Source organism: Pseudopodoces humilis, chromosome 3 (assembly GCF_049639895.1).
Source record: "Pseudopodoces humilis isolate 2021_Gansu_Grassland_sample_001 chromosome 3, ASM4963989v1, whole genome shotgun sequence".
Classification (NCBI taxonomy): Eukaryota; Metazoa; Chordata; class Aves; order Passeriformes; family Paridae; genus Pseudopodoces; species Pseudopodoces humilis.
In genome coordinates, this window is record NC_142202.1 from 22786102 (window position 1) to 22811684 (window position 25583).

At 44.2% G+C, this 25583-nt stretch overlaps 3 protein-coding genes across 4 annotated transcripts in view; 1 reads left to right on the plus strand and 2 right to left on the minus strand.

Annotated features, from left to right (window-relative positions):
* Positions 1–1493: 1493 nt before the first annotated feature.
* Positions 1494–14054, minus strand: PRPH2 (peripherin 2). Its single transcript, XM_005523373.2, has 3 exons — positions 13202–14054; positions 10250–10496; positions 1494–4970 (listed from the first exon to the last, which is right to left on the minus strand). The coding sequence occupies exons 1-3, from the start codon at positions 13780–13782 to the stop codon at positions 4734–4736; spliced, it is 1065 nt and encodes a 354-aa protein (XP_005523430.1). The 5' UTR covers positions 13783–14054; the 3' UTR covers positions 1494–4733.
* Positions 14055–20268: 6214 nt separating this feature from the next.
* Positions 20269–23008, minus strand: TBCC (tubulin folding cofactor C). The gene has a single exon (XM_005523430.3). It carries the CDS (start codon positions 22874–22876, stop codon positions 21842–21844), a length of 1035 nt encoding a protein of 344 aa, XP_005523487.2. The 5' UTR covers positions 22877–23008; the 3' UTR covers positions 20269–21841.
* A 21-nt stretch (positions 23009–23029) lies between these two features.
* The window catches only part of BICRAL (BICRA like chromatin remodeling complex associated protein), a 43779-nt gene continuing 41225 nt past the window's right edge, over positions 23030–25583 (plus strand). The window contains exon 1 of one of the 2 annotated variants that reach the window (XM_014252931.2): positions 23030–23054. The gene's annotated coding sequence lies outside the window, so the exon portion shown is untranslated. Of the gene's footprint in view, positions 23055–23494; positions 23547–25583 lie in introns of those variants that run through there. The other variant, XM_088052667.1, reaches the window with a different exon arrangement.

Genomic DNA, 25583 nt, shown 5'->3' on the forward strand with positions numbered 1-25583 from the left:
CCTGGCTGGAGCGAGGGCTATGTGCATCTCCATCTGGGAGGGACAGCATTTCTTTGGTGCTGCTGTTAAATTCTGTATCATCACAGACTTCAAAGTGACTTCTGTGAGGTTTTTTTCAAGAACTAAACATTTTCACCCAATTATCAAGGGAGTCAGTCTGGGGAATTGTGTGCCTGAGATTTAGTGCTTTGTTCTCCTCCTTTCACCACCCTCCAGCTGCAGTTGTGCCTTTCCAAGGTCCACATGCCCAAGTCTCCTCATTTCTGCTTTTGCTTGACCCTGTTTTTCCCGGGGATGTGGTGCTTGGTTGCCTGGTGCAGGGGGTGTGCATCAGTCTGGTGGCAAGCTGCAGACCTGCCCTTTGTTCCTTGTTTTACTGTGATTCCTGCACCACCCTTTGCTCTGGAGAACTTTGAGAACAAACTGTGGAAATGTACTTCCTCGTGATTTATGGACTACCCTCTTAGAAACCATCAGGCAAGAGTCGTTGTTTGTGTGTGCTTTGTGGGGAGCTGGTGGGATAGGAGGTGAGAGTCCTGCTCAGCCCTCCCTCTGTGGAGCCCTCCCAAATGTTAGGGAGGAACTGCAAAAAGGGGTGTCCCCCAGGGCAGCGTGCTGCAGAGACTGTGATGGAAAGTCTACAAAGCTGAGCTCCAGGCCAGGGTTTCCTCCAGCTTTCCCACCTCACAAACATGCATTGGATCCAGATTCAGAAATACCTGTGGAATGACATGGGAACAGCAAATGCAGGTGCTTTGAGAGAGACGTTTTACTAGTCCAGTTTCAGTCAGTCACTGAGCACTATAGGTCTGATAAAAATCAGAAAATGTTCCATGTTGGCATGACTTCAGATTTGAGATAGCTGCATTGCTGTTGCCAGAAATAAATTTGCCTAAGCCTGTGTCTTCCCCACAGGGGGCTGTTATCACATGGTTCCATTCTATTTTTCTGGCCTTATCTCTTAATTAACTAATCTCTAATAATGCTCTTTTTTTTTTTTTTTTTTAATAAGCATTTGTGATCCGTCCCTATTTTCCATTGATTATGCTAAGAACAGCGTTGGCTTCTTGCATGAAACAAGCAAGTTGGGTGTAAATCAGTAAATGTTTTGCTGGGATCTTTTTTTCTTTATATCAGCCTTGAAAATCTTCCCAGCCCATCAGCTAGGAGGTCCATGGTGCCTGTGAGCCCAATATAGCATTCCCATGCTCTTTGCTAAGCTGCACACTTGTATTTGTGTGGTATTACCAAATGCCCAAGCTCATGTAATGCATGGAGGCTAATCTTATAAATTGTATTAAGGCTACTTAGGAACTAATAGCTTTAAGGAAGCTGTTTATATTTCCTCCTTTAAAGCACTTTAGTCAATGTTCTGTGTCCCTTCAAATAAATGTCATCAGTAAAATAACACACTTTTTATTCATTCTTCATTTTTTATTCATTCTTTTAAAAGTGATATTTCTTAAGAGTTGACACTTTGAGGCCTTGGGCTGACTCTGAGATCTGGGTACTTGGATTTAAGCTGCTAATCCATGTGGAGGTACCTAAAAAGAAGTGGCCTGGTTTGCATGAATTAAGTTCACATCCTTCTGAAGTTTATTAGTTTGAAAATGAGGGCACGGCTCTGGAAGTTGTCGGATTGCTGCAGGGAGATTTGACTTTGTGAGCTTTAGACTTAAATTTAAAATAAGAACAATGTGTTCTTTTGAATGTCCATTGCAAGTTTGATTTAAACAGAGGGAGAAAAATAGGTTATAAACCCAGCTGATTGTCAAAGACCCTGAGGATGCCAGTGGTTTCACATGGTTCAGCATGATCAGAACATCATGTTCACGGCTGTGAAGATGTTTTAATTCCTATGTACTACAAGAGGCTGCTATTAAAATAGAACAGCAAATTCTGTTTCTAGTAAGAGGCAGGTGATTTAGGCGTCTGCTTGCACATCCTGAGTTTAGCTGGGCACATGGAAAGAGAAAGATTTGATTTCTCTCAGAGCATTATATAGAAGTGGGAAAACCTTCCCACATAAAACAGATCCAAAAAATGAGTTCAGAAGGAAAAAGCAGTAATGCAAATTAAAGAAATCTGTATTAAATTGTATATATTTAAACATTTTTTTTAAAGAGATCTTTACTTGCAGTAACATTTTAATACCTAAATTTACATTTACAGTCAGCAGAAATATCTTTATCTAGAACAGCATTTGCGGTTTCACAAGTAAGTATGTGTAAGATTGGACACGTGATATATTACATGTAATATTGTACAAAGCAGTCGTATTACAATCTTGTGGTAATCATAAGATGTCACAAAGATCTTCATCAGCCAGGAGGGTTTTAGATAGCATTAGCCCATATTCTTTGTTCCCTGGTTCCAGTACTGTGCTTCATAAACCTGTCTCAGATGGTCTCTTTACCTGCCTGATACCATTGTTCTGGGAACTGGCTTCTCCAGTATTTAAAATTTGTTATGTTGCTTTAGCAATAATCTGATAAAAAAATAGAGACCACGAATAATTGGAGAGTCCTGTCTAAATTAATGGCCTAAGCCAGATTTCTAGTGCAGCAATAAATCTAGATATCTTTGAAAAGTCAGTCTAGTCAAATAACTTGTAGAGATCACAGCTCGCTGAAGCCTCCCAAGGAAAGACTGTAATTAATCCTTGTAACGCAGCTCCTATCCACATGTGACTCCTCTGAAAAGCTCTTCTCTGGTACATGTGGCCGCATCGTGTGCCATCCTCAATCCTGTTCTTCTCTGAGAGGGGCAGCTGGCCCCAGTGACTTCCTACCGAGCAGGGAGGAGCTGCTCTGGCTCGTACAGTTTTGTCCCTCAGCAGAGCAAGAGACGATAGGCTGTGGTGAGTAGCAAGTTGGCCTTTTGTCAGTGCCCTTGTCCTAGTCTTACGCACAGGAGAGTGACTTTTTAATTCATTATTGTAACTAAATTCATGATCATAACTAAAGTTGAAAGTTTTGACCAGCTTTGAGAAAGTGAAAGGACACCACAGACACCTGTCAAAATCAAACCTTATGTGTAGGTGGCCTGAAACAGCCAGGGCACTGAGATGGAAACTACGGCTTGATGCACAGACACATCCTGCTTGTCCTGCCTTGAACTGATCTGTCCATCCTAGAAAGAATTTGGACAGAAGCTGGAGGAGCTGAGTGCTGCTGGGGCAAGTGCACAAGTGATTAAGAACGAAAACCAGTGGGCTGTGCAATGGTGATGCAGCTGCAAACGCTGTTCCCTTTGAGGGCTGGCCACCAGTCAGGGAGAAGGGACCCACTGAGAAACCTCTCCCAGGTACACCCCCGAGATGCAGAGGGTAAGAATAAGTGTGGTGCCTGGCTTGCAGAGAGGGACTGAGGTGTCTGCAATCTCAGCACAGGGGGCTGGGGCTTGCTCTCTCGGGTTTCTTTCCCTTTAGCTGAAATTATCTGGCAGCTGAAAATAAACTCAAGATGATGCTCTGTTCCCCTATTAGAGGCTGCATACCACAGCAAACTCTTTCCATATTTTATTCCAACTTGAGAACAGGATCCTCCAGCTATGACACTAGCTCTGGAGAGATGCAGCATATGCAAAATGTGCCTTCCTTTTGATTTAAAAGATATGATGAGGAGTACTGCCTCACTGACAAAGTAAAATTTGTACATTGGGGATTGATTTAAACTTAGTTTTCCCTGGCCTGAAAGGGTGAGGCTTGATGTACTTATGAACAAATAGTATCCATTTTCTAGGCCCCTGGAAGACGTTTAAAGTGTGAATTCTAAGTGGCCTGTCTGGATTTGGGTTTATCTTTTTCTTGTCTTAAAAATAGTTGGGCTTGAATATTCTGGAGCAAGTTATGAGATTACATACTCTGTAAAATGTCCAGAGTAACCATAACTGGCACGTGCTCATAGCCTGGATTCCACCCACTAAAAGATGAATCTTCTAAGCTTCTGTGAAGAATTTAAATACAAGGTGAAGCGTAAGTCTACAACACATGCATTCAAGATATACAGTCTGCAAAAAAATCCTGAGAAACAAGCCCCCTGAATCTTACCTGAATGTTGTTTTTATGATGCTTGGCTGCTTCATTAAATTACAATTTTTGCTTAGTACATAAATTCTCAGCATAGGTTTGCATTTTGTTCTATGTACATCTTAAGAATACAGCAGAAAATACCATTGCTTAGCACATTAACAAAAGTCACATATGAGAGGTTTGTCAAAATACCTGTATACTAAGTTATATACAATTCTGGAAATCCTTCTTTCTTTGAATTCTATCATGTTACTCTCCAGAAATTCAATCTGTTTGTCCTTAAAAGCTGAAGTACAGAAAGTATGCTGATGAAACAGCTTAAACAAAGAAATATTAACTTTTCAAATTCCACTTTTAATTTCAAAATAAGATGGACTGGATCACCAAGTGATGCCAGCAATCTTTTTTTTTCTTTTTTTTTTTTCTTAAACTAACTGTCTCTGATAAGGGAACACGTGAATATTGCAAGTCCTAGTTGGGGTCGTATTCCCAAAAGGATATGGATATGGTGTAGTCACATTGTGGATAAGTGTTTTATCCCAAGGTGCACTATGTTGTATGCTCCCATGTACAAAAGTGAACATGCGTAGAAATGTGTATTCTGGTGGTTGATACATACATACTTTTAAAATGTAGATATATTCACAATTCTCAGTTTGTGTTATTTTTCTCTGAGAAAAAGTCCACCTCAATGAGCAGCTCAACTGACTGTTGTGATGGCTGGCGTCTTCCCACCTTCCTCTCCTTCGGCCCCTTCGGCTCCTGCTTCCACCTGGTTGAACTTACCCAGCTTTTTCAAATTCTCCAGCGCGGATTTGAAAGTGTCCTTCAGGCTGTTCTCCAGGACCCACCCTTCGCTTTCACATTCGGGGTCTTCAGGATTGGCAATGCTTTCCAGGGAGGTGTGCAGGAGGCGCAAGCCAACCATCACCGACATCTGTGCCAGGCAATGGGAAAGGCAGAGCGCGTCAGCCAGGCCTGGACACTCCCGTCCTGTCACCCTCACTGTCCCCTGCTGTGGGCAGCCTGGGCTGCTGGTGTGAGCAGCAGCTCTGAGGGGCCCAAGGGGCCTCTCCAGGTGCCCTGTCAGTGTCAGTGCCTTCCCGGGAGGTTTTAATGCATCCCTGGCTGCTGTGCACTGGGTGTCTACAAGGCAGTCTGGATGTGCAAAACCGTCCTTGGCCACCACCCACTTAGTTTTAACTAAATATTTCAACTCTGCATTGACTTTAATATGTTTGGTGAGTATATTAAGCTGATCAATGAGATATTAATGAATCAGCATCTCTGCAGAACAGAGCAGTGTTAGGATTTGAGCCATTAGTTTGTCTGCTTCAGGTTTCTGATTTTGTTTTAACATTGGTATGTGCAAATAAGGAAACCAAAGCAGCAGGTGATCTCTCCCTGGTTCCATCTAAAACAAATCCATATTTCTGATTAAATATTACCTAGTCCTAGCAGCCCTGAGACTTTTTCTACTGTACTAACACCACTGACACTGACAACACCCTGCACCTGCCCCCAGAGAGAAAGTGGGTTTTTAGCCAGTCTCCTGCCTTCTAAGACCACTCACAACAATCTGACCTCACCCTTGTGGTGCTTATGAAGAAAAGTGATTGATGAGTGAAGTAGAGAAGGACAGAAGAGCAGCTCCCAGAAGAGCCAGCCTGGTGACGTGGTAGGGCTGGTGGTTGGGATGGGGCAGCAGTAAGATTGGTTTGGTCCTTCACATGCTGGGTAAATCTCAGCAGGAGAACACCTACTGCTGTCAGTGACCTCATAGGATTTGTTCCCTAAGGGAAGTATGATGCCTCCATCACCCTATCCAATTGCCCAAGGAACTGACTATCTTTGGTCTTCCTCAACCCTGATGGCTAAAGAGGCTGGCAGATTTGAGGTTGGGATTCAGCCACATGGCAAGGCCAATGACAGAATTCACCTCTGGCTTTTGGACTTGCGGGACTTCCCAAGCATGTGCTTCCATGGACCATTCATCAGCCTGTCTATTGTGTCACCCTACTTGTGTTTGATCAATGTCTCCAAACTCTTGGAAGACTAAAGCTACATTTGGCTGATCTCAAAATTTGCAGATGTTCGTATTTTTCTGCCTTCACTCAAGATCAGAAAGGGAAAAACATGGGTCAAACAAACAAGTTTCATCAAATACTTCCATATCCAAAGGCAAATGTTCATACTGCTTAACACAGGAATGTATGACTCACCACACTTTTGTCACTAAGGAAGTTTCTAGTGGCTCTGGGTCTGGAAATAGTCTCATCTAGCCAATAATATGATGACTTAAATCAGTTAAAGCACTACTCTATAAAAGTCACAAGTGACAAATCCCATCACGTTAGTCTTGGGATTTAAAGCCTTTGACATCTTCCCTCTGAGTTCCTCTGCTGCTCTCACTCATGGGGCTGATATCCTTGAAATCAATGGCTGTTGCGATGCAGATTAACAGGTCTGGGTGCAGGAAATGACCTCCACGTTGCTCTCTACTTGTGCTACCTTGCTGCACGTCAGCGAGGAGGAGCTTTGTTCTGTGATTGACTTGCCAAGTGCCATTCTTTGATAGCCAAAGTAGGGGGACTGGTTCCTGGATGGCTCTAAGTCAATAAATATTATCATGCTTTTAAAAAGGAAGGTGCTTGTGCAGCATTGAGCATCTGACCTGTCCTTGGATGAGATTTTGTGACATTTTCTTTCAGTTTAAGACTTTGTTTTCTTAAAAACCTTTCTAAGCAAGATTTTGAATCCCTGAAGCTGAGACTCCTTAAAAGCAATGCAAAATGTCTGGGCTCTCATCACCTCCACTGACCTGAGCCTGCCTTCTCTGCCAGATGAGAAGAGAGCCCAGGAAGTTTGAGTCAAGTATCTGGTAAATTAATCTATCTCCTATATGATCACAGAGAGTCTAGGACCACCAGTTTAGCTGAAGTCTTGCACCAGGGAAGGCATAACCCCACGCACCGCTATGTGCTGGGGGTGGCTGGCTGGCAGCAGCTTGGCAGCAAAGGGCCTTGGTGCTCTGGATGACTCCAAGCTGTCCGTGAGTCAACAATGTGCCCTTGTGGCAAAGTGGGAAAATGGTATCCTTGCCTGCTTTAGATGAATAATTGCCGCCAGGCTGAGGAATGTGATCCTTCTTCCCCTCTGCTGAGCCCTGGTGAGGCCACAGCTAAACCTCCAACCTTAACCAGTCTGTGAGTTGTAGATTTGAGCTTAACCACAATCCAGAACAGAAGGCTGGGGTGTCAGAGTCCCGGAGTGAGGCCAGTCTTGCTGAGGGATGATTTCCCTGTCATGGCTGTCATGGAAACTCTTGCCATTTAACAGCAGCTTTAAAGTGCTGGGAAGAACACAGCCACAGTGTTTCTCCAGGGCTAGGGCCATGCAGGCTGGGCTGGTGGATGCTCTGCACCACAACATGCTCAGCCTCTCCAGCTGGGCCAACACGGCAAACTGTGTCCATCTGGAGGGTCCCTGCTTCCTGTGGGTTCATTTTGGAGATCACCAGAAATTCACTCCTACTGTTAAAGCATCAGAGAGTTTAGTCCAACACAGGACATGCAAACATGCCTCCTTTTAATGTCTCAGTGCTCTCCTGGAGCTCAGCCCCTGTCCAGCCTGTGGCACATGTGAGGTGAATCCCAGGGTCTTGGCTGTTGTGGCAGCTGTGACCTATGGAGATCCACATGTCTGCACAAGTGAAGGACCTGGAGCATCTCAGGAACCAGCCTCAGCCCTCTATTCCGTTTGAAATGCTTTATTCAGGGCACCCTTGAACCCCTCTTTTCCTCTTTGCTGCCTGAGGCAGGTCAAGAAGACATCCAGGCTTGCTCTTCTTGACCTTCTGCAGCGAAGCCCATCTGTTGGCCAGGGTTTAGCCTGAGGCGGCTTAGCCAGAGCAGGGTGTGATCTTTTTTTGTCATCCTCATGACTGGTTGTCACACATGGGAAGCCTACAGCTTTTGTTAGGAAAAGCAGCTTCTAGATATTAGCACTCTTTTCAAATAGAAGTTTTGATGTTTCAAAATAGGTTTGTTCTTCCTTGTGCCTAGTATAAAAAGGAATGGCCTTCCCTGAGGTCCACAGGTGAGGTCCCTGCGCCTGTTTGGCATGTTATCTTTTTCTTTCCCAGCTCAGAATAACAGCTGTGATTGGTATTTCCCTCCATGTTCTCTCCCCCTTCACACACCTCAATTCCAGCAACCCAGCTGGAAGAGTCGTCCACAGCCCCCAGAAGGGCTTTGCTGGAGAAGGACCTGGTTTGAGTCCACAGTGGCTGCAGGTGTAAAGCAACCCAGGATTTTGCTTTGGCACCTTTCTGTGACTTCCCAGTCAAAGTGGAAAATGCCAAGCACAGAGCCAGCACAACCACTGCCCCTGGGCTCACCCTGCTCAGACCCATACTTACCTTGGCCAAGAGCTGGAACCTCTGCTGCCCTCCTACTCAGAATAAAATTGTTTCCTATCTTGACTGGAATATAAAGGAAGTGGTTATATTTCAAGGGAGACAAAATTAATGTCTGTTTCCTGCTTTGCATGCTCTCTTCAAAGTTTGCCGTAAAAGCAAAGGGAATTTCAGACCCAAATCTGGGCCCTTTATGGTAGAATATCAGGCAAGTAATAAATATTCAGGAGGGCAAGTTATTGTAACCCAGAATAGTGTTGTTTCTTTCAAGTTTTGCCCTGAAAGTCCTCTGATTGCCTGAAAAAAAGTCTCACCTACTCTTTTGAAAAAGGCAAAGGAAAGAAGGGAAGCTCTTATTTCTCATTATGCCACAGGTTGAAAAAAATACCGAGCTGTACTTTGAAGAGTTAGACATAAAATACTGCATTTTTATCACTGCCATTAATGTTAACATATCACAGTCATTAATCTCTTGCAAGTTAGTGGAGGTATCTTACTGGCTCCTAGTCATGATTTTTTGAAGCTGGCATTGGTATTTTTGTGCATTTTTCCCCTGAGTTTTTGGATTTCTTTGACTTTCAAATACAATTGAATTTCCCCTCTCTTTAAGAGCTCTGCACTTGAATCTGGGCTAAAATAAAGACCTTCTCTTTATTTTCTTACCAGAATAACAGTGCAAAGAGTTAATACATTTCTCTGCAGTTCAGAGCAGTTATTTTTAAAACAATGCAACATGGAGTAACTTAATGATACTTTTTTTTTCAGTTCACAGATTTAGGTAGGTGTTTATTTTCTAAAAAGCATCTTCATTCCTGGAAGGCTGTAGGCCAGTGCTTGTATCAAAATGTAACTCATGTTTTTTTTAATTTGCATGCATCTAAATTTTTTAAAAGGCAGCTGAATCATTTAAAATAGGCAATGCCATATGCAGCAACCATTCCAAGGATAGGAAAGGATCTGCTGCACCCCAGGGAGCTGCGCCCTCCATTTTACCAGCAGGTGCTGCCTGATCTCCACATCCAGCACCTCACGTTCCAGCCCTTGTGACACTGCCAGCCCACACTCCCCAAGCATTAGTGTTGATTAAACACCCTGGCCAGAAAACTGGCCATCTCCCAGAGTCAGGAGATTCATCACATTGCATGGACACTATTTTATCAGACAAGCTGCACTTTGGGTTATGGTGCCCACAGACACCTGCCTTGGGCATTGTTGGCATCTGTTTGCATTAGCCTCATGGTTTTGGGAAGCACAATAAAATAAATTTAATCCATCTGCTCCACTTAAACCACTTTTTCTGACAAATAACTTGGTGGAGCTGATGAAGGTTCACACACACTGCCTTGAAATCGTTCCACTGTGTGCGGCTTAAAGCCTTATTTTGTTCAGCGTGTAAACCCTTTAACTGCGCTTTCTGTACCACTAATTACTGTCATATCTTTTTGATGTGCTGCTTTTTTGTATTTCTCATTCCCCACAAATGGTGACACATGTAAAATTAATGCATCTGGACAGCAGAGCCCTTGTGCTCTCTTCCCTGCTCAGCACCTTGCCTTTGACAGAAAATCACACCCTTTTTCCCCTCTTGTTCTGGAATACTGGAGGCTCTGGCCTCTCCACCTCTGTTTCCAGCCTGGGACCTTTCAGCCCTTACTCAGCTATTAGATATTTTCTCAGGCAAACAATGGGGAAATTTATTTTAAACTGATTTGATTTTCACTCAGAAGCCCACGTTGAAAAGTGCCCTGCTCCTGCAGAGCTGGCACTTCACTGCAGTGTGTCTGAGGGGAGAGGGTTACCTCAAAGAGCCAGACGAGGAGGATGACGGCGCCCATGGAGCTCATCATGCCGCTGTAGTAGTTCAGGAGCGCTTCCCGGCAGCCGCGGCGCCACAGGTTGAGCTCCTCGGTTTGGTAGTCATAGCTGTAGTGGGCAGAGTTGTTGGTGACCTGGTACTGGATGCAGGGCCTGGGGGAGCTGGGGTTGCAGCAGCTGAAGGGGACGCCATCCACCAGGTACCTCCCGTCCACGTTGCTTTTGATCCGGCTACAGGCAAGGGCAGAAGGGAGCGTGAATACACACACACAGACAGACACACAGACACACAGAGAAATATCCAGGAGCAAATCTGTACGAGGAAGGAAAGCAAAGGCAAGGAGGATTTTTTCACCGGCCTTTTCTCCGCGTCCCCTTGTTCACACAGTGGTGTTTATCCAGGGTGTCCTTTCTCTCCAAAATCCGTTTCTATGTCAAGGCTACACTGAGTCTGTAATTAACTCCTGGTGGAAATGCATGCTCTAGGGTCACTTCTTCAAAGAAATTAATTTTTAACAAAAGCAAATGGCTGAGAGAATTCAGGAGGGGCAGTAATAAAAGGGTGATCACAGCATAGTTAGGAGGGAAGGGAGGTGCTGGAGCTGACTTGAACTTGGAAAAGAACCCAGAACAGCCTTAGAACCCACTGTATCCAGCTACAGCATTGATCCAGCAAACCAAATAGCTTCTTGTTGATGATAATAGCTCCAGGGAGGGGTTGTGCATTTATTCTTGGCTTGGGAAGGTAGCCAGTATTGAAAACATGAAATGTGCTTCAGCAACAGGATGTTGCAAAATTTCCAAAGTCCTTGCAGGAGCTCCCCAGCTATTGTTCATCTGACACTGTGGTTCTTCTCTGTAAACAGTCATTTAGTCTGGTGTCTTTGGAGATATTTAGATGCAAGATAACGTAGAAGGCAAATAGTTCCACTAACTCTGCAAAAAGACTATAATAAAAGGACTGCCATTTTAAAACAGGCCATTTTGCTTAGAAAATCATAGAATGGGGGGTCCCAGTGGTGTAGAGAGGTGAAAAAAAACTGAGTGTCACTTGTAACTTTCTATATGGATATTTCAAAATTGTCATAGAGAGAGAGGTGATTCCAACAGCCTGGTGAAGGGAAATTCTGCTTTACAGTCATGACCTAAATATATCTAAACAGCAAACGCAGTTGAGGTTTTCTCTCTAAATGTAAAGTGTGCTCTGGATTTGGTCTAATTCCCATTCATGTGTAAGTGCTCCACCAGTTTCAGAGAGATTGGATATTGGATCAAGCCTTTGGTCTACAAAGAATATAAAAATCCCATTGTGGGAAACAGACTCCCACCTGCCTTGGAACTAAGGAGAACTTTACTATTGGCTTCAAAGGGCCAGACTATCCCACCAGGACAGGAGCAGAGATTGTGCACCACCATATAGTACAAACTTTGAATTCACTAAAACCCACTTGTAGATTTTTAATGCCCTATTTCCTGCCTCAGTAGTACAAAGAAATTACCTTGAGTCTCAGTCCCAAACAAGGCATCAGTTATTAAGGACAGTATAACCTTGTTTTCCCTCTGTGCATTGCCCTTCTACTGCTGCTGGATTAAGTTACAGCTCTCAAATCTCCATATAATGCTGGCAAGGTTTTTTCAAGTAGTTATTTATACCCACGGGCATACCTTTGCAATGGGAATGCCTCCTTACTCAATAGTGAATGTATTTGTTAGAACACCCCACAGTGTAACCGATTAAATCTGTAACAGTTTTCACTAAAAAGTCCTCATTCAGAACTGCAAAAACAACCAGACCACCCAACGTGTGAAAAGAACGTGCAGAGAGACACACACAAGTGAAATACCATTTACACCATCAGGCAGGGATCCCACAAGATTCCAAGAGATACACAAAGCTTATTTTCCAAATTATTCAGACATTTTTAATACAGGCAGTATATTTAAAAGGCAGATTGCTTCCAGTTTACAGGACCCATTATGCAACCACAGAGCAAAAACGATAATGAATGATGTTCCCGAAGAACCCAGAATAACCATCTCTTTCCTTGGTGCTTAATTTTTAAAAAGGTTTTGGGTATTTATGCCTAATGGTATTTTTTTAATTTCAAAGGTTCATTTTGCTCTCATGTTTATTTTCTGCTTGAGCTTACTGAACCTAACCTGATTTTGGGATTACTGCCTCTTTGGGCACTGACATCAAAGCCATTAAGGTGTTTCTGGTCAACAACCTGGTCTGGCTTGTATAGAAACAATAAACCAGTGCTGCTTTCATGTGAGATTTAAAAAAATTAGGCGCAGGACAGAACTTAAATACATATGGCTACAGGGGCCACTGTATAAAGCTAGGGACATCAATTGATGCTCAGTATTATCACAGCACAGAAGCAATCCATTGAGTGAATATAAAAATAAAACTCTAAATCTCAAGGATCTAAAACGCATGAGTTATTGGCAAAGAGTTACTGCCTCTATTTATTTCCATGCGGCTGATTAGCTGCCAATATCTAAGTGGAGTTTTAAAAGCGGTATCAACAGTATATCTCCTCCAGGGAATTCTTTTTATAGGAAATTAATAAATCACACTGACATCTGCTTAAGGATTAGTAAAGTTCTGATACTTTCCTGTTGATTTTGGGAGTGTGGCTCAAGGTAATGGGTTTAATAAAGCAGTAAAAGACAGTAAAAACTATTAAGTCTGTTTACATCACACCAAGTAAGAGTGGGAATTGTATTTTGGTGCTTATTATTTTATGTTCTGGATGACTTTGGAAGAATTTGTCAGGGGAGGAAGCACTCTAGCTGGTCATTTGGGATGCTTTATTACACAGGACCCCATTTTACACAAACCCCTTTCCAGTCAGTGCCTGTTGGCACTTGAGGAAAATATCGATCAAAGATTGATACTATGTGATACAAAACCCCACCAAGTCACTTACTCTTTCACTTCTTTGGAGCTGAAGTCCAGATATCTGTTGCTGATCCACTGGATTTCAAACCAATCTTTGTAGCCGTTGTTGCCACAGCACTTGAACTCAATCTGGAGCATGTCGATGGTCTTCTTCATGAAGCATCTTCCGGGGGTGTCCGTGTCCCGGTAGAACTTCATGCCGTTCTTGAGCCCCTGGGCCAGGGTGCTGTCCAGGGAGCCCCGCATGAGAAAGCAAATCAGAGCAACGAAGAAAATGAGCATGTTAAAGACGCAGCACAATGCCAGGTAAGGTTTTAGCAAAGGCTTCCACTTGGCAAATTTAGCGGGATCCAGAGAATCGTAACAGATTTTTCCAGCAAAACCATTGAAGGCGCAGGATAATATACCCATCAATATCAAAGAATTGGGCACAAAGTGGCTTTCAGAATTGTCCATCACTTCGCTTCGCTTCCGGAGCTCAATTTTGAGGAACAATCCCATGCTAAAAACAAGGATTCCAGCAAACACCGAAAACCAGTTCATGAGCCATAGTCCCTGCGCTAGTTTTACCCGTTTCTTCTGATTGAATTTGACTTTCAGCAGTGCCATCTTTGTAGTGGGAGACGTTGGAAGATTTCACAGCCTGGACCCCTCTTCTCAGCGTAAGCAACTTGAGGAAGAACCATTCAGGCGTTGGAAGAGATCCCGAACGGCACATCAGGAAGTGAGCCACTGCACGGTCCTTCCATCTTGAAGTTCCCTGGTTAGGATTCAAATAAGTAAAATATTCGAAGGTCCCAGTTAACAATTTCACATTAGTGAGAATAATGGGCAATTAGCACCTACAACTATTTCTGGTGGTTTCTTCCAAGCAAAGGAGAAACACTCTCAAGGTTTCAAATTATTTGATCTGGATCTGCAAGACGTCATTCTAATACCTTTAATCATTTGATCCAATTTGGAGAAATGTCTGTTAACAGATGAGTGGAAGTAATCCCTCATTTTACTATTTAGTAGATTTGTGCTCTCCTATGATAGGCTGATGGGTGGAATATGAAACCCCAGAGATATAAAAAGATCTTTGTTGCCAGAAGAATTCAGAAACTTTGAGGAAAAGGAAGAAGGCTCTGGATTAAAAAAGGCTGCTTGTATACAAACATACACTTCCCCACCGTGATCCCGATATATTCATATCTACAGCCAAACCCACGTTCTAGTCCTTATCCTTCTGTGCTGACTGGAGATGACATCCTGTGGCTTATGTATTCTGAAAGCAGATAAGCGTGTAGTTTACAGTGACCTAAAAAAAGCTAAGCTTGGCATTTTCTATTTACTTCCAGGGCTTGCACCATATCTCTGAGTCTTGGCAGGAGAGCAGGAGAAAGGAAGAGTGCAGAGAAACTCAATAAATAAACCCTGGGCTGAAATCTATAGATGCTTTAATAAAAAGTGAGCTGGCATGAGCAGCTTACTGGATAATCACCAGACCAGAGAGGCGAGCAGGGCTGCCCAAGGAGACCCACCCCGGAGTTTACACCGGGGAGGAATATTCAACTCAGCAGGTGGAGAGGGACCCTGGGGATGTTGTATTTGAGTGCAAGGGAGGCATCCCGGGGGTCCTCAGGCTCTGGTGAAGGACCTGCAGTTGGCTCTGCTTTCACGCTGGAGTGGGCAGAAAGGAGGGTACGACCCCCTCCTGCGGCTGCAGCCTCCTCCTTGCAGCAGCCAGCTGTGTCAGACAAGCAGAGGTGCCGGGCTTTCACTCGCTCCTCCGCTCGAGGAGTTTTTCTTGCTTTGAAATATCATCTCCCAGTCACCTCACAGGGGTTTGGAGATACTGGGAAATTCCTGTGCTGCCTCACCGCCTGTCACCACAACGTGAAATTAACCTCAGGCAACGTCCAGCAATGGAAAATATTCCTGCAGGAGTGTGAGGGTATGGGCACTAGCGCTGCAGGGGAGAAAAGAGCAGCTCTAGAAGAGGAACTGGGAGGATTCTCTCTTGCCTGGCAACCAGACCTGTTGCTGCCACCACCCAAGTCCCTGGGGGCATCCTCTAGTGGCTGCCAACAGCATGGCCACCAGCCCTCCCGGACAGAGAGGGAAAGGGATCTGCTAGGAAGACGGCAAGTGTGAAAAATAATAACGACAATAATTTAAAAGCCCAAGCACTGAAAAATAGCATTTTGTTCATCTGCAGCTCTGTGGAACCTTGGATGCTTCCCAGTTACCATTTGAGATCCTGGAGCGCTGAAGGTTCCTTCAGTAAGGACAAAGGCAACTAACTACTTCTTCCTGTCCTAATAGCAGGTTTTTGTGGTGGACCTTTCCCAGCCCATCCTGGTGCTATTGCAGTGAGCTGGAGAGCAGCCGGTAACTGGGATTTTTCTAAAGCAAGCCTGGTTGTTGCACTGCTGCTGCCCTTGCCGGTGAAGAGAGAGTGTATAAGACGAGAGAGGGAAGGCGACTACCCATCAGGGGCTATTCTTCCCTCTTGCCATTAAGTGGATGAGAAGTGCTGCTTCTTGAGAGATCCTATTCATGTTTTTGTGCAATAAGTCATGGTGCTGAAATAGCATCTCTCCTGGCAAAATATCCCACAACCAATGCAGCACATGTTGTGTTTCACTGTCTCTTTCAAGACTCAGCGTATTTATCTGACAGCCTGGAGTTAATTCTAGATAAAGGAACTTGAAATAATTTCCTTTCTTGTCAGTGATGACAGTGAAACTGTAATTAAAGCGGAAAAGAATTCTGTATCAGGTCTGCAGGTCATGAGGATATACAGTGAAATACTTCCTGCCCACAGCTGATGTAAGCCTGGTACTACTCTGGACAAGGGTAATTTCGTATTCAAGAGCACAGATGAATAGATGAATCTGAATACCTGTCAGCTTAATAATTTAACATTTAGATACCCATGATAATTCTGATGCAGCAAAATCATGTAACTGTATACACTATGGCGTTTCCTCTAATTCAGGAATCAAAGTATTGAAGTAGAACATGCAGGATGTGGTTCAGGGCTCTCTGATCCCTCCAGATTTACTCTTCTGCCTTATATAAACAAAGGAAACGGGAGAGGTGCACATAAATCACTGCTAAATTGCTAGTGTTAGCTGGGAGATGATCAGTAAAAATCCCGAAGTTCAGAAAGGGACACTCACCTACTAATTAGACCTTTGAGACTTAGAGTAGGACCTCTAAAATCATCAGTGAGAGCAATCAGCACTACCAAAACAACCTGGATTAGGAAAGTGCTGTTTATTTAAGTAGTTCTCAATAGCTCAATACCAGTGGGGGACATAAAGTGGAAAAAACTTCTCCACCCATCAGCTTGATTCGCCGTGCTTGGGAGTTTTAAAAGGGAAAAGTGGGAATGGGTGTTTCCTCATTAGCCTAGACATGGAGGTGACAAGCCCTGGGAAAGCATCAGCACAAACCGGCCAGACAAGGGCTGTCCCTGAAACAGCAGCCTGAGGGAGAGGAAGATGAAGGGGGATCACCAAGAAGTGTTTTGGGGTATGGACCGTTTAAAAAAGAAAACTCTTTTTGCCTGGCATCTGCTTTTCTTAAAAAACTTTTTCTTGTCTGGGATTCGTCTTTAGTTTGGTACTTACTACCGCTTTCTGCTTCAAATAGAAAATGCTGAAATTGACCCATAGCAGATAAAAGCTAATTGCTGCAAGAATGTTTGAGTTAATGGTCTCTTCAGAGGTTGTCTATTAAATTCAAATATATAATTCATATGCCAATATTGCAGAAAAAATGGTAGAATAAAATATTCAAATTATTATTGATCTCATCGTGAATCTACTTAAATTCAAAATCTAGTTAAAAATTATAATGTGTAGTATGTACAATATTGACACCTTTCCAAAAAGCTATGCTTGCTAACCTACACGTAAGCTACAAGTTTATCAGTTAAGAGAGAGGAATGTAAACAATTTAATCTGGTATTTGTTAAACAGTCTGGTCCTCAGCCCTGGACCAATCTTAATCTTTCCATCTTCAGGGATACAAGACATGAAATACATATATGCCTAAACTATGGAAGTGCCCTCAGTTGGTAAAAAGAATAATTTCCTGACCCAGTCTTTCTTTCACACTGCTCTGTGATATGAAATGTGTGTCTTTCCGAGGCTTTTTTTTTTCTTTCCTTTCCCTAGGAGCGGTTATATTTCACTGGAAGAATAATGATGTCTGGTTCTACCTTTGATGGGAAGCTATTGTGTAGAGAGGTTTGCTCATGTAGCCTCACTTAGAGTTTTGCTTTGAATTGTAACTCTGTGGTGTGAACAGGGACACTCCTGAGGAACAATGTGATAAAGATGCTGTACCTCACTGTATGATTATCAGGTGGAGAAAAGTCTGATTTATGACTTTTTTTTTTACCTCCTTACACTTAGTAGGCTCCTGTTTTTGTGGCATGTGAGGTGATTGCAGGTTCTGAGGCTGGAAACAGATGAGTTCTAAATTCACTGCTGGGATTGTTGTAAATCCTGGGAAGGGTGATTTGACCTGCTGGACTCTGTGGTTCCTGCACTTTGCTGGGGCACACTGTGGGGGTTTTGGTGTGGTTTTGCTCTGGGTAATTCCCAAAATTTCAGCCATCATTCATGTGGTGGTGTGTAACATGTTTAGAAAACACAGCTTTTTTTTTTTTTTTTTACCTCCAAGATGGTCATTATGAATATTTGTGTTATTGTGATGTCTGGGGCGTAGCATTCTCTGCTGAAAAAAGTTAGAAATAAAAATTTATATTTGCCGAAACAGGAAAGAAATATGTTGGAAATGAAAAGAAGCTTACAAAAAGCTCATGCTTGTCATTAATGCTGGAAAACATCTCAGCACAACAGTTGGATCCCCCAGTCAGTCAGATAAATCAGATCAGGATGTGAATGGAAATACTGAAATTTCCCCAAGTTGCATAGATTCTTTTTCTTGCTATTCCTGTCTTTCCTTGTATGTGGTGAAATTGGCTGTTTAGTAAAACCTGAAGAAATTCCAGGTAAAACCACTGAGATTTGAACCTTGTCTACATGCAGCTATTGTTTAAATAAGAGACTTAGAAAAAAAAATTCCAAGCTTTCAAAAATATAATGCATAAAAGCGTGTAGGAAATTGTCTTACACATGCATTTTGTACCTGTTTTTTTTCACAAAACAATTCTACTACAGCTCACATCAGAATCTATTTAAAGGAAAGAGGGCTGGATAAAGAGCGAATGCAAGTAACTCCATTTTCTGTTGCTGTTACTCAGAGAAGCAGGGGCAGACAGAGGGAAATGCCTGGATGACAAAGGGAACCGAGGAGGTTTATCCCTCTCAGGGTAGACCCCTGGGTGAGGGGATGGCCCCATGGGAAGCAGCAGCAAAGCTCCTGGCTGCTTCTCTGGAGGCAAGTTTTGGTCTGTGCCATCCCTCAGTGCCTCAACAAATGGCAATGCTCAAAGCTCAAAGATGAAGAGCTCAAAGGTCTGTGAGGCCTGGAAAATGGCTTCAGTTTTCTCCCACGGACTTAGTGTTGTGTATCCTTGCATATAACTGTTTTATCTCCTCCACAGACACACACAGGAGCAGTAAAACACTGAGTAACATCCCAGGAAGCTTCATTGGCTTTAAAGATTTTGGTGAGGCCACTGGCTGGAGGAGGGCCGTCCAATGAGGCTTTCAAAAATGTTTGAAGCAGGACTCCTTTCCTGATTCCCTGTGGAAAATGGTTCCGCAGCTCAGTGGCCCCCACTATTTTTATAAACTTTTTGCCTGTTAGCTTCTCTTCAGGGCAAATTTGCACAAGGCTTGTGGTGCTGATATTCTGTTATCCCATGCCTCCAGCAGACATTTGTTTTTCAGCCCCTTAATTTCTTTAAAGTACATGATTTTTAAAGAAGTTCCTGGTGGAACTGGTGGCACTGTAAATGCAAACCAGAGCTAGAGCTCTTGAAGAGACTTCGTTCACTTCAGTGGTACATTTTGCAGGGTGATTGCTAGCTGATTAGAAATACTTAGGGGTTTGGCTTCTCTTCCTTAGAAACCCAAAAATGTTGCAATTTCTATACTGAATAGCCCATGAACGTGCTAGCAAACCTTTACTAGTGCTTAAGTTCTCATACAACACTAACAGACTTCTGTTTCAAAATAGTCTCGAATTTCTGTTATGATTCTACATCAGGAAAGTATAATTTTAAAAAGGTGTATGGAAACATGTGCAACTGTGTGTGTATATATGTATATAAAACTGTACATTTAGAACCATAAATCACATTTAGATATTTGCCTGGACAAATTTTTCTGGACTTGCTGTTCTCAAATTCAATTTGTTTCATGTCATGCCTGAGACCAAGCGCCAGTTCTGTGTTTTGTAGTACAAAGGTAATACAAAGGTAATGCTTTAGGGTAATTGTCTGGCACCATGTTCCTGAAGAGTATTACCTGCTAACTATGGTTTGACCAAAGTTAAGTATTTGGAGGAAAGAAAACATTAGGAGCTGGGATGTCAATAACTGATTTGTAAAAAACATCCCCAAGGAAGCAATTTCAGGGAGAAGTTGAAGTTCAAACTTCCATGTTTTGACTCCTGTTCTGTTTATTCAGGCAGTACTGCATGCCATGGGCCAAGAGCTGGAACAGGACATGGCACTTCCACGTGAAGTGTGCTGGGAAGCGTCAGTGCACCCCTGGTACCTGCCACAGCCTGGGGTCTCTCTCCCTGTCTGGATCTGCTGGGATCCAATGCCACAGGAAGGAGGTGTAAATATAGGTGTTTACAGAGCTTTGGGCAAGTAGAACAAAGGCATTACTGTAGTTCTTACAGACTGGACATTTTGCAATCTCAAGGCTAGAGGATGCTAACAGGATTGATCTGTCAGTACCGGGATCTGTGGAGAACAATGAAACTACAGTGAGAACTATGAAATCAGGTTCTGTACAAAGGATATGTTAAAATACTTGAGAGCCTCAACTGATCACATCCCTCTAACAAAGGATGTAAATTATGTACATTAAAGTAAGACTGAGGGTGTATTCTTTAAATCATTTTATGACACTGTCAGTGCAAAGAAGACAGTAGTAATAAGTAAAGGAACAACTGAAATAATTCAAAACAAATGTATTTGAAATGCAAAATCCAATTCAGTCAAAAAATTTATATTAAAAGAAGTAAACAAAACTGAAAGTTGTCAGGAATATAAAAAAAAATTCCCTTTTGCCCCCCACCTTTAAATTAAATACGCTGAAAACAACTTACAGAAAAACATTTTCTGCTCAAAACCTGTCAAGCACCTAAGTGAAGTTTCAGGTATTTCTGGCAGTGGTGCAGTTTTTGATGGTTCAACTAGGATTTGGTGTCTGTTACAGGCACATAGATGATGGTTGCACAGCATAAACAATTTGAAGTTTTAAAATAAAGCTTTATGCTAAGGCAAGATAAACAATTATTTATTGAAGAATGTCACAAGTTAAGGAGGGGTTTTAGAAACATAAAACTGCTATGTATACCTTATATATGGACAGTGGTCACTTCAGCACCACTGTAGGGCACTGTAAAGATACTTCATTCCGCAGTGCTGCTACTTTTTTATTATTATTTAGCAGGAGTGAAGAGACTTAAATTATTCTGCACTTTATGCAAGATAACATGCAAATTTGGAATTGGAATATAGTACCTCATCTTCCAGTTTTACTGACTCTCTCCATCAACACTGCACTTAAGCAGCAGCAGAGTGCTGCAAATTAGGATCACAGCACACAAAGCCCGTTGTCTGGAAAACTAGTGGGACATCCCTGAACACCTCTCCCCTGAAGCTTCAGCTTGCAGAGGAACAGATAACCCAGTTTCATCAACTAGTATTCACCAGCACTTGCTAGATGCACCCAAGATTCTTACAGAAGCAGCATCCTTTCACACAGCACTTACAGATTGTGAGGCTTTAGTATTTATACAGACTCCAGAGGTCTCTTAATTTCAAGTAATCAGTATATTAGGAGAGCATGAGATGTTTATTAGAGCACCTTTTTCCTTCAGCCTTATCTCACTTGAAATAAAAGCCTAAAGCCAACTTACAGATTTAACCAGAATCAACAGAAACTGGCTCATCATTGTATCATAGCCTAGGATGCATCTCAGTCTGCTGCACTGTGAAGTTACAAATTCTTCCTTTAAATGAACCTTTTTCTGCCCTATTTCCTCACAGCAGTACTGCTCTACACTCCCCTTAAGATGCACTGTGCTGCTGTCAGCAACCTAAGAACCACAAATACATGGAAAATTTGGTATTTGATCTTTTCATTCCAGTGCAGTTTGCACTACTTGCAGCCAATTCAGTGTCTGCCTGGGTGAGTGAAAACAGCTCTAACAGAGGCTGTTACACTATTGTCTGTGAATCAGTGGCCTTTGCCCCACCTTTGTAAGTTAAAACTCACAATGAGGTACTTCAGAAATTGGCAAATCCCGCAGTGAGACATACAGATTATAGCAGCAACCTGTGCAAGAACAGTAAACTCTATTTGACTAGTATTCTCCATTTCAGAAATCCAGACATATATAATTCAAAATCTGAACACCGAATGGAATCATTTAATGGCATATCAGGGATTAAGTCCCACAGTTTACAGTTTATCAGTGCGTTTACATGAGCATCTCTCGCACAGCAGAGCTGCCTCCGCAGTCAGTCCCAGCAGGTGATTCTTTCCTGCTCGGGGATCAGGCTCCAGTTGGGTGAAGGTCTGTCAGTCGCCAACCAGTCAAAGTCATCCACCAGGTTCCAGTTGTTACTGTTTTTGTCCAGCCCAGACGACTCGAAATCTCGCTCGATACCAGGGTAGCTCCAGGAGTAGGGCGCGAAGGAGACCTCAGAGCAGGCCTCGATGACGGCCCGGCTGGTGACTTGCACGTAGACCCGGCAGTCGCGGGTGCGGTGGGTGCGGAGCTGCTGGCAGGCCAGCGCCAGCAGGCAGTCGCTGCAGCCGTCCACCAGCACGGAGGTGGACACGGGCCCGCAGAGCACGGTGCAGCCGCGGCAGTCGCGCACTCGCAGCGTGTTGGGGTTGCCGCGGAGCCGCACCCGGCAGCCGCGCAGCTCCGACAACAGCACGTCCTGCTGCAGCAGCTCCGCGGGGCCGAGCTCCAGCTCCTCGTCTTGGGCGCCGCTGAACCCACACAGCGGCGGGCCGCCCGATCCGCCCTCGGCGAGACCGGGGCCGGGCGCGGCGGGGGCCGGCGAGGCGGGCTCGGCGGGGCGCGGGGCGCTGCCCGGAGCCGTTTCTTTCTTGAGGGCGCGGAAGGCGAATTTCTTCTTGGGCTGCAGCTGCTGCCGCCGCGCCGCCAGGTCCCCCTGCAGCCGCGCCACGGTCTCCTGCCCCTGCCGCACCTCGTAGGGCGCCAGGAACCGCACGCTGCCCGTCAGCAGCTTCTGCAGCGCCTGCAGGCGGGCGGCCGCCTCCTCCAGCGTCCCCGCCGCCAGCAAAGCCTCCACGGCCTCCCGCTCCCTGGCGAAGGTGGCCAGGAAGAACTCGCTCTGCTCCTCCTTCACTACCTGCGCCTCCTTCTTCTGCCGCTGCCGCTCCACACCCTGCTGCCGCTCCGCTTCCCGCCGCTGCAGCCGCTCCGGCAGCACCACGGCGGAGGCGGCCGAGCCCGCGGCCACCTCGGGCTGTGAGGGAGCCGCCGCGGCCGCTGCCACCGCCTCTCCCGGTGCGGCCATCTTGCCGCTTGCCTCCCCTGCGGTCACTAAGCGGCGCGCGGATTGGCTGCCCGCAGCCCTGGCTGCGTCGCGGCCGCCGATTGGCGGTCCGGGAGGAGCGCGGCGGGGGAGGGCGGGAGGGCTGGAGGGAGGGGTCTCCCGCGGTCTTAAAGGGGCCGCCGCCTCTCCGCGGGATGGGGTGAGTGTTGGCGGCAGGTGCCGTGCGGGGCGGGTTATCCCGCTTCCCAAATTAGCGCCCGGGATATAAATAAGCCCCCGCCCCGCTCCCCTGCTGTGTCCGCGCGGAGCTGTCCGCTTCTTCCTGCTGCTGTGCTTGCACCCACACCCCAGCCCGCGCCGCTCTCGGGCCGCGCCCGTCGCCGCTGGTCCTGGGCGCGGGGGCTCCGCGGGCGGCGGGGCCCGGGCGGGCGAGGGAAGGGGCGGCTCTCGGGCGGGAGGCGGAGGGCCCGCAGCCCGGAGCTCCACTTGCCCTCCTGAGCTGATTCGGGGTCGCGCCGGCTGCCCCCGTGCTCCGGAGGTGCCGGGCGGTCCCGGCCCCCTGCCTGGGTGGGGTCCCCTGACAGCCTCGCACGGCCGGCGGTTCCGTACGCGCCGTGTTCTAATAAACCTTCCCTGCTGTCTCCCTCTCCCGCAGTGAAATGGCTTAGGAAAAGGCTGCTGAGCCTTGCAGGTAACTGCAAAGGTGCTGCCAGGTGGATCGATTTTTTTCCTCGCTGCTTATTTGGTTTCTGCAGTGTTTTGTTTCCGAAGAGAGTTCGGTTCTTGAGGGAAAAGTGGGAGCAGTGCCAGTGCATTACTGTACCCCAGAGGGAGGACTGTATGAGCAATCCACAGAGGCCTATATGGAAATATGGGAAGCAAGGCTCTTATAATTAGGAGATGTGTTTTAAGTAAATTTGCAGCAGGAGCCAGAAATTAAGTACACTGTCTGCAAAGTAAAAAAGTGACTATTGTTTTGGTATATTCACTTAAGAACTGTTGTTCTATTATTTGTATTTTAATTTCTGCAAAAAAAGTCTTAGAAAGATGAAAACAAATTTAACTCCTGTCCATTTCTACAAATTCCAGCTCCTTTCCCTTGTCATTTTGAAGTTACTTGTAACAAATTAACACAGGACCTAAGGCTATCCATTGAAACATAAAGATGGCAAGCCCAAAGTAGATAATCTGATTTGTCTGTCTTCTGTTTGGTAGTACCATGAGTTTTTTTTGCCTAATGTTCCTGTTTGGCAGTTTAGGTTGTTCTGTCCCTTAAGGTTAGCATTTGAAAGCAGCTGATATTTTCTGTTTCCTGAGAAATGTGGTTTAATTTCTGTGTTAGAAATGATATAATGTTAGATATGTATGTTAAGAGTGTGTGGACTACTTGAACCTTATATGTGATAATGTCAGTCCAGTTCAGGTGACAGAGGAAAGGCAGTGAAATGCTTTTGATCCTTGCAATGTACAGAGGACTTGCACTCAAATAGAGAATATTCTTTCCTTAACAGTGTTAACGTATAAACGAAAGAGATTGCAAGCCATTGTTATGGTACTTTGGAGCAGGTTGAATGGGCAGTGGGATGGGTGAAGTGTTTGATCCATTACAGCTCTTAATGTGGTATTACATCTGTTGCAATACTGCAATGTTCAGAATTTTGTTTCTGAAGAATTAGATTGAGTCTTAAAAATAAAAACCTCTTCCTCTAGGAAGAAGGAGAATGTGTTCAGTCATGAAAAAGGAAGGATATTGAAATATTCTCACTTGATATTTTTTCCTAGCAATGTGTTTAAATGATACATTTAGTAATAAGTATTAGGTATTTTTTTCCAATAAATAGTCAAATCCATTCTTGTAGCTAGTGCACCAATGTTCTGTTAGGCAATAATACGGTGCAATTAATTCTTCATAAGAAAAAAAATCCTTATTTCCATGTTGTTGAAAGATGTGGAAGTTTCATATTAGCTAGCAAGCTCTTTTTACCTTATGCTCTCATGAGTCTAACTAATAGAGGTGGTAACTCTGATGGAAGTGCTTGTCCCATACATGAGGATATTGACAGAAAAAGGGTTTTACTGTTTTTCTTATGCACAAATATTCCTGGAGTATGGCTTTGGTATTGTTACACAGATGTGAGGCAGTAGATGAACTGCACTGGGTAAAAGAACTTCATATGTGGAAGGATTGCAAGCAAACATTAGTGCGTACAGCACAGAATAAATGTTAAGTATTTTATGCTGTAGTATAATTGCTACTTATTATATCTCGGCACTTAGAATGCTAGGTATTCTGAGTTGCTTTTTCTATACGTGATTGAAGGTTTAAATTAATGAGGACCAAATACCGTTGTGAATAGGAGCTTTGAGGAGAGACTGGAATCTTTTTACCTCACTAATGTGCACTTTTTTTTTTTTGTTAAAAGCAAAAAAATACCCAGACACAAGAAGGTGAAATGTATGACAATAATGAAAAATTAAAAAAGGAGCTGTAAAATTCTTCCAACTGTTTCATCCTGATGTTCCAAAATTACTTTCCACATGTACAATTTGAGGTTTTTGTATAATTGATATTGGCATGTGCATATCCACTTTTTTTTTTTTGTGGTTATACAAAGACTGACAATTTTCTTCCTGACTTTGCTGGCAGCAACTTCTATGTTTTGAGGCTGCTTAATGTGCCAAACAGTAACCACCTGAATAAAATGTAAGCCTTCTAGCTCAAGCTTGG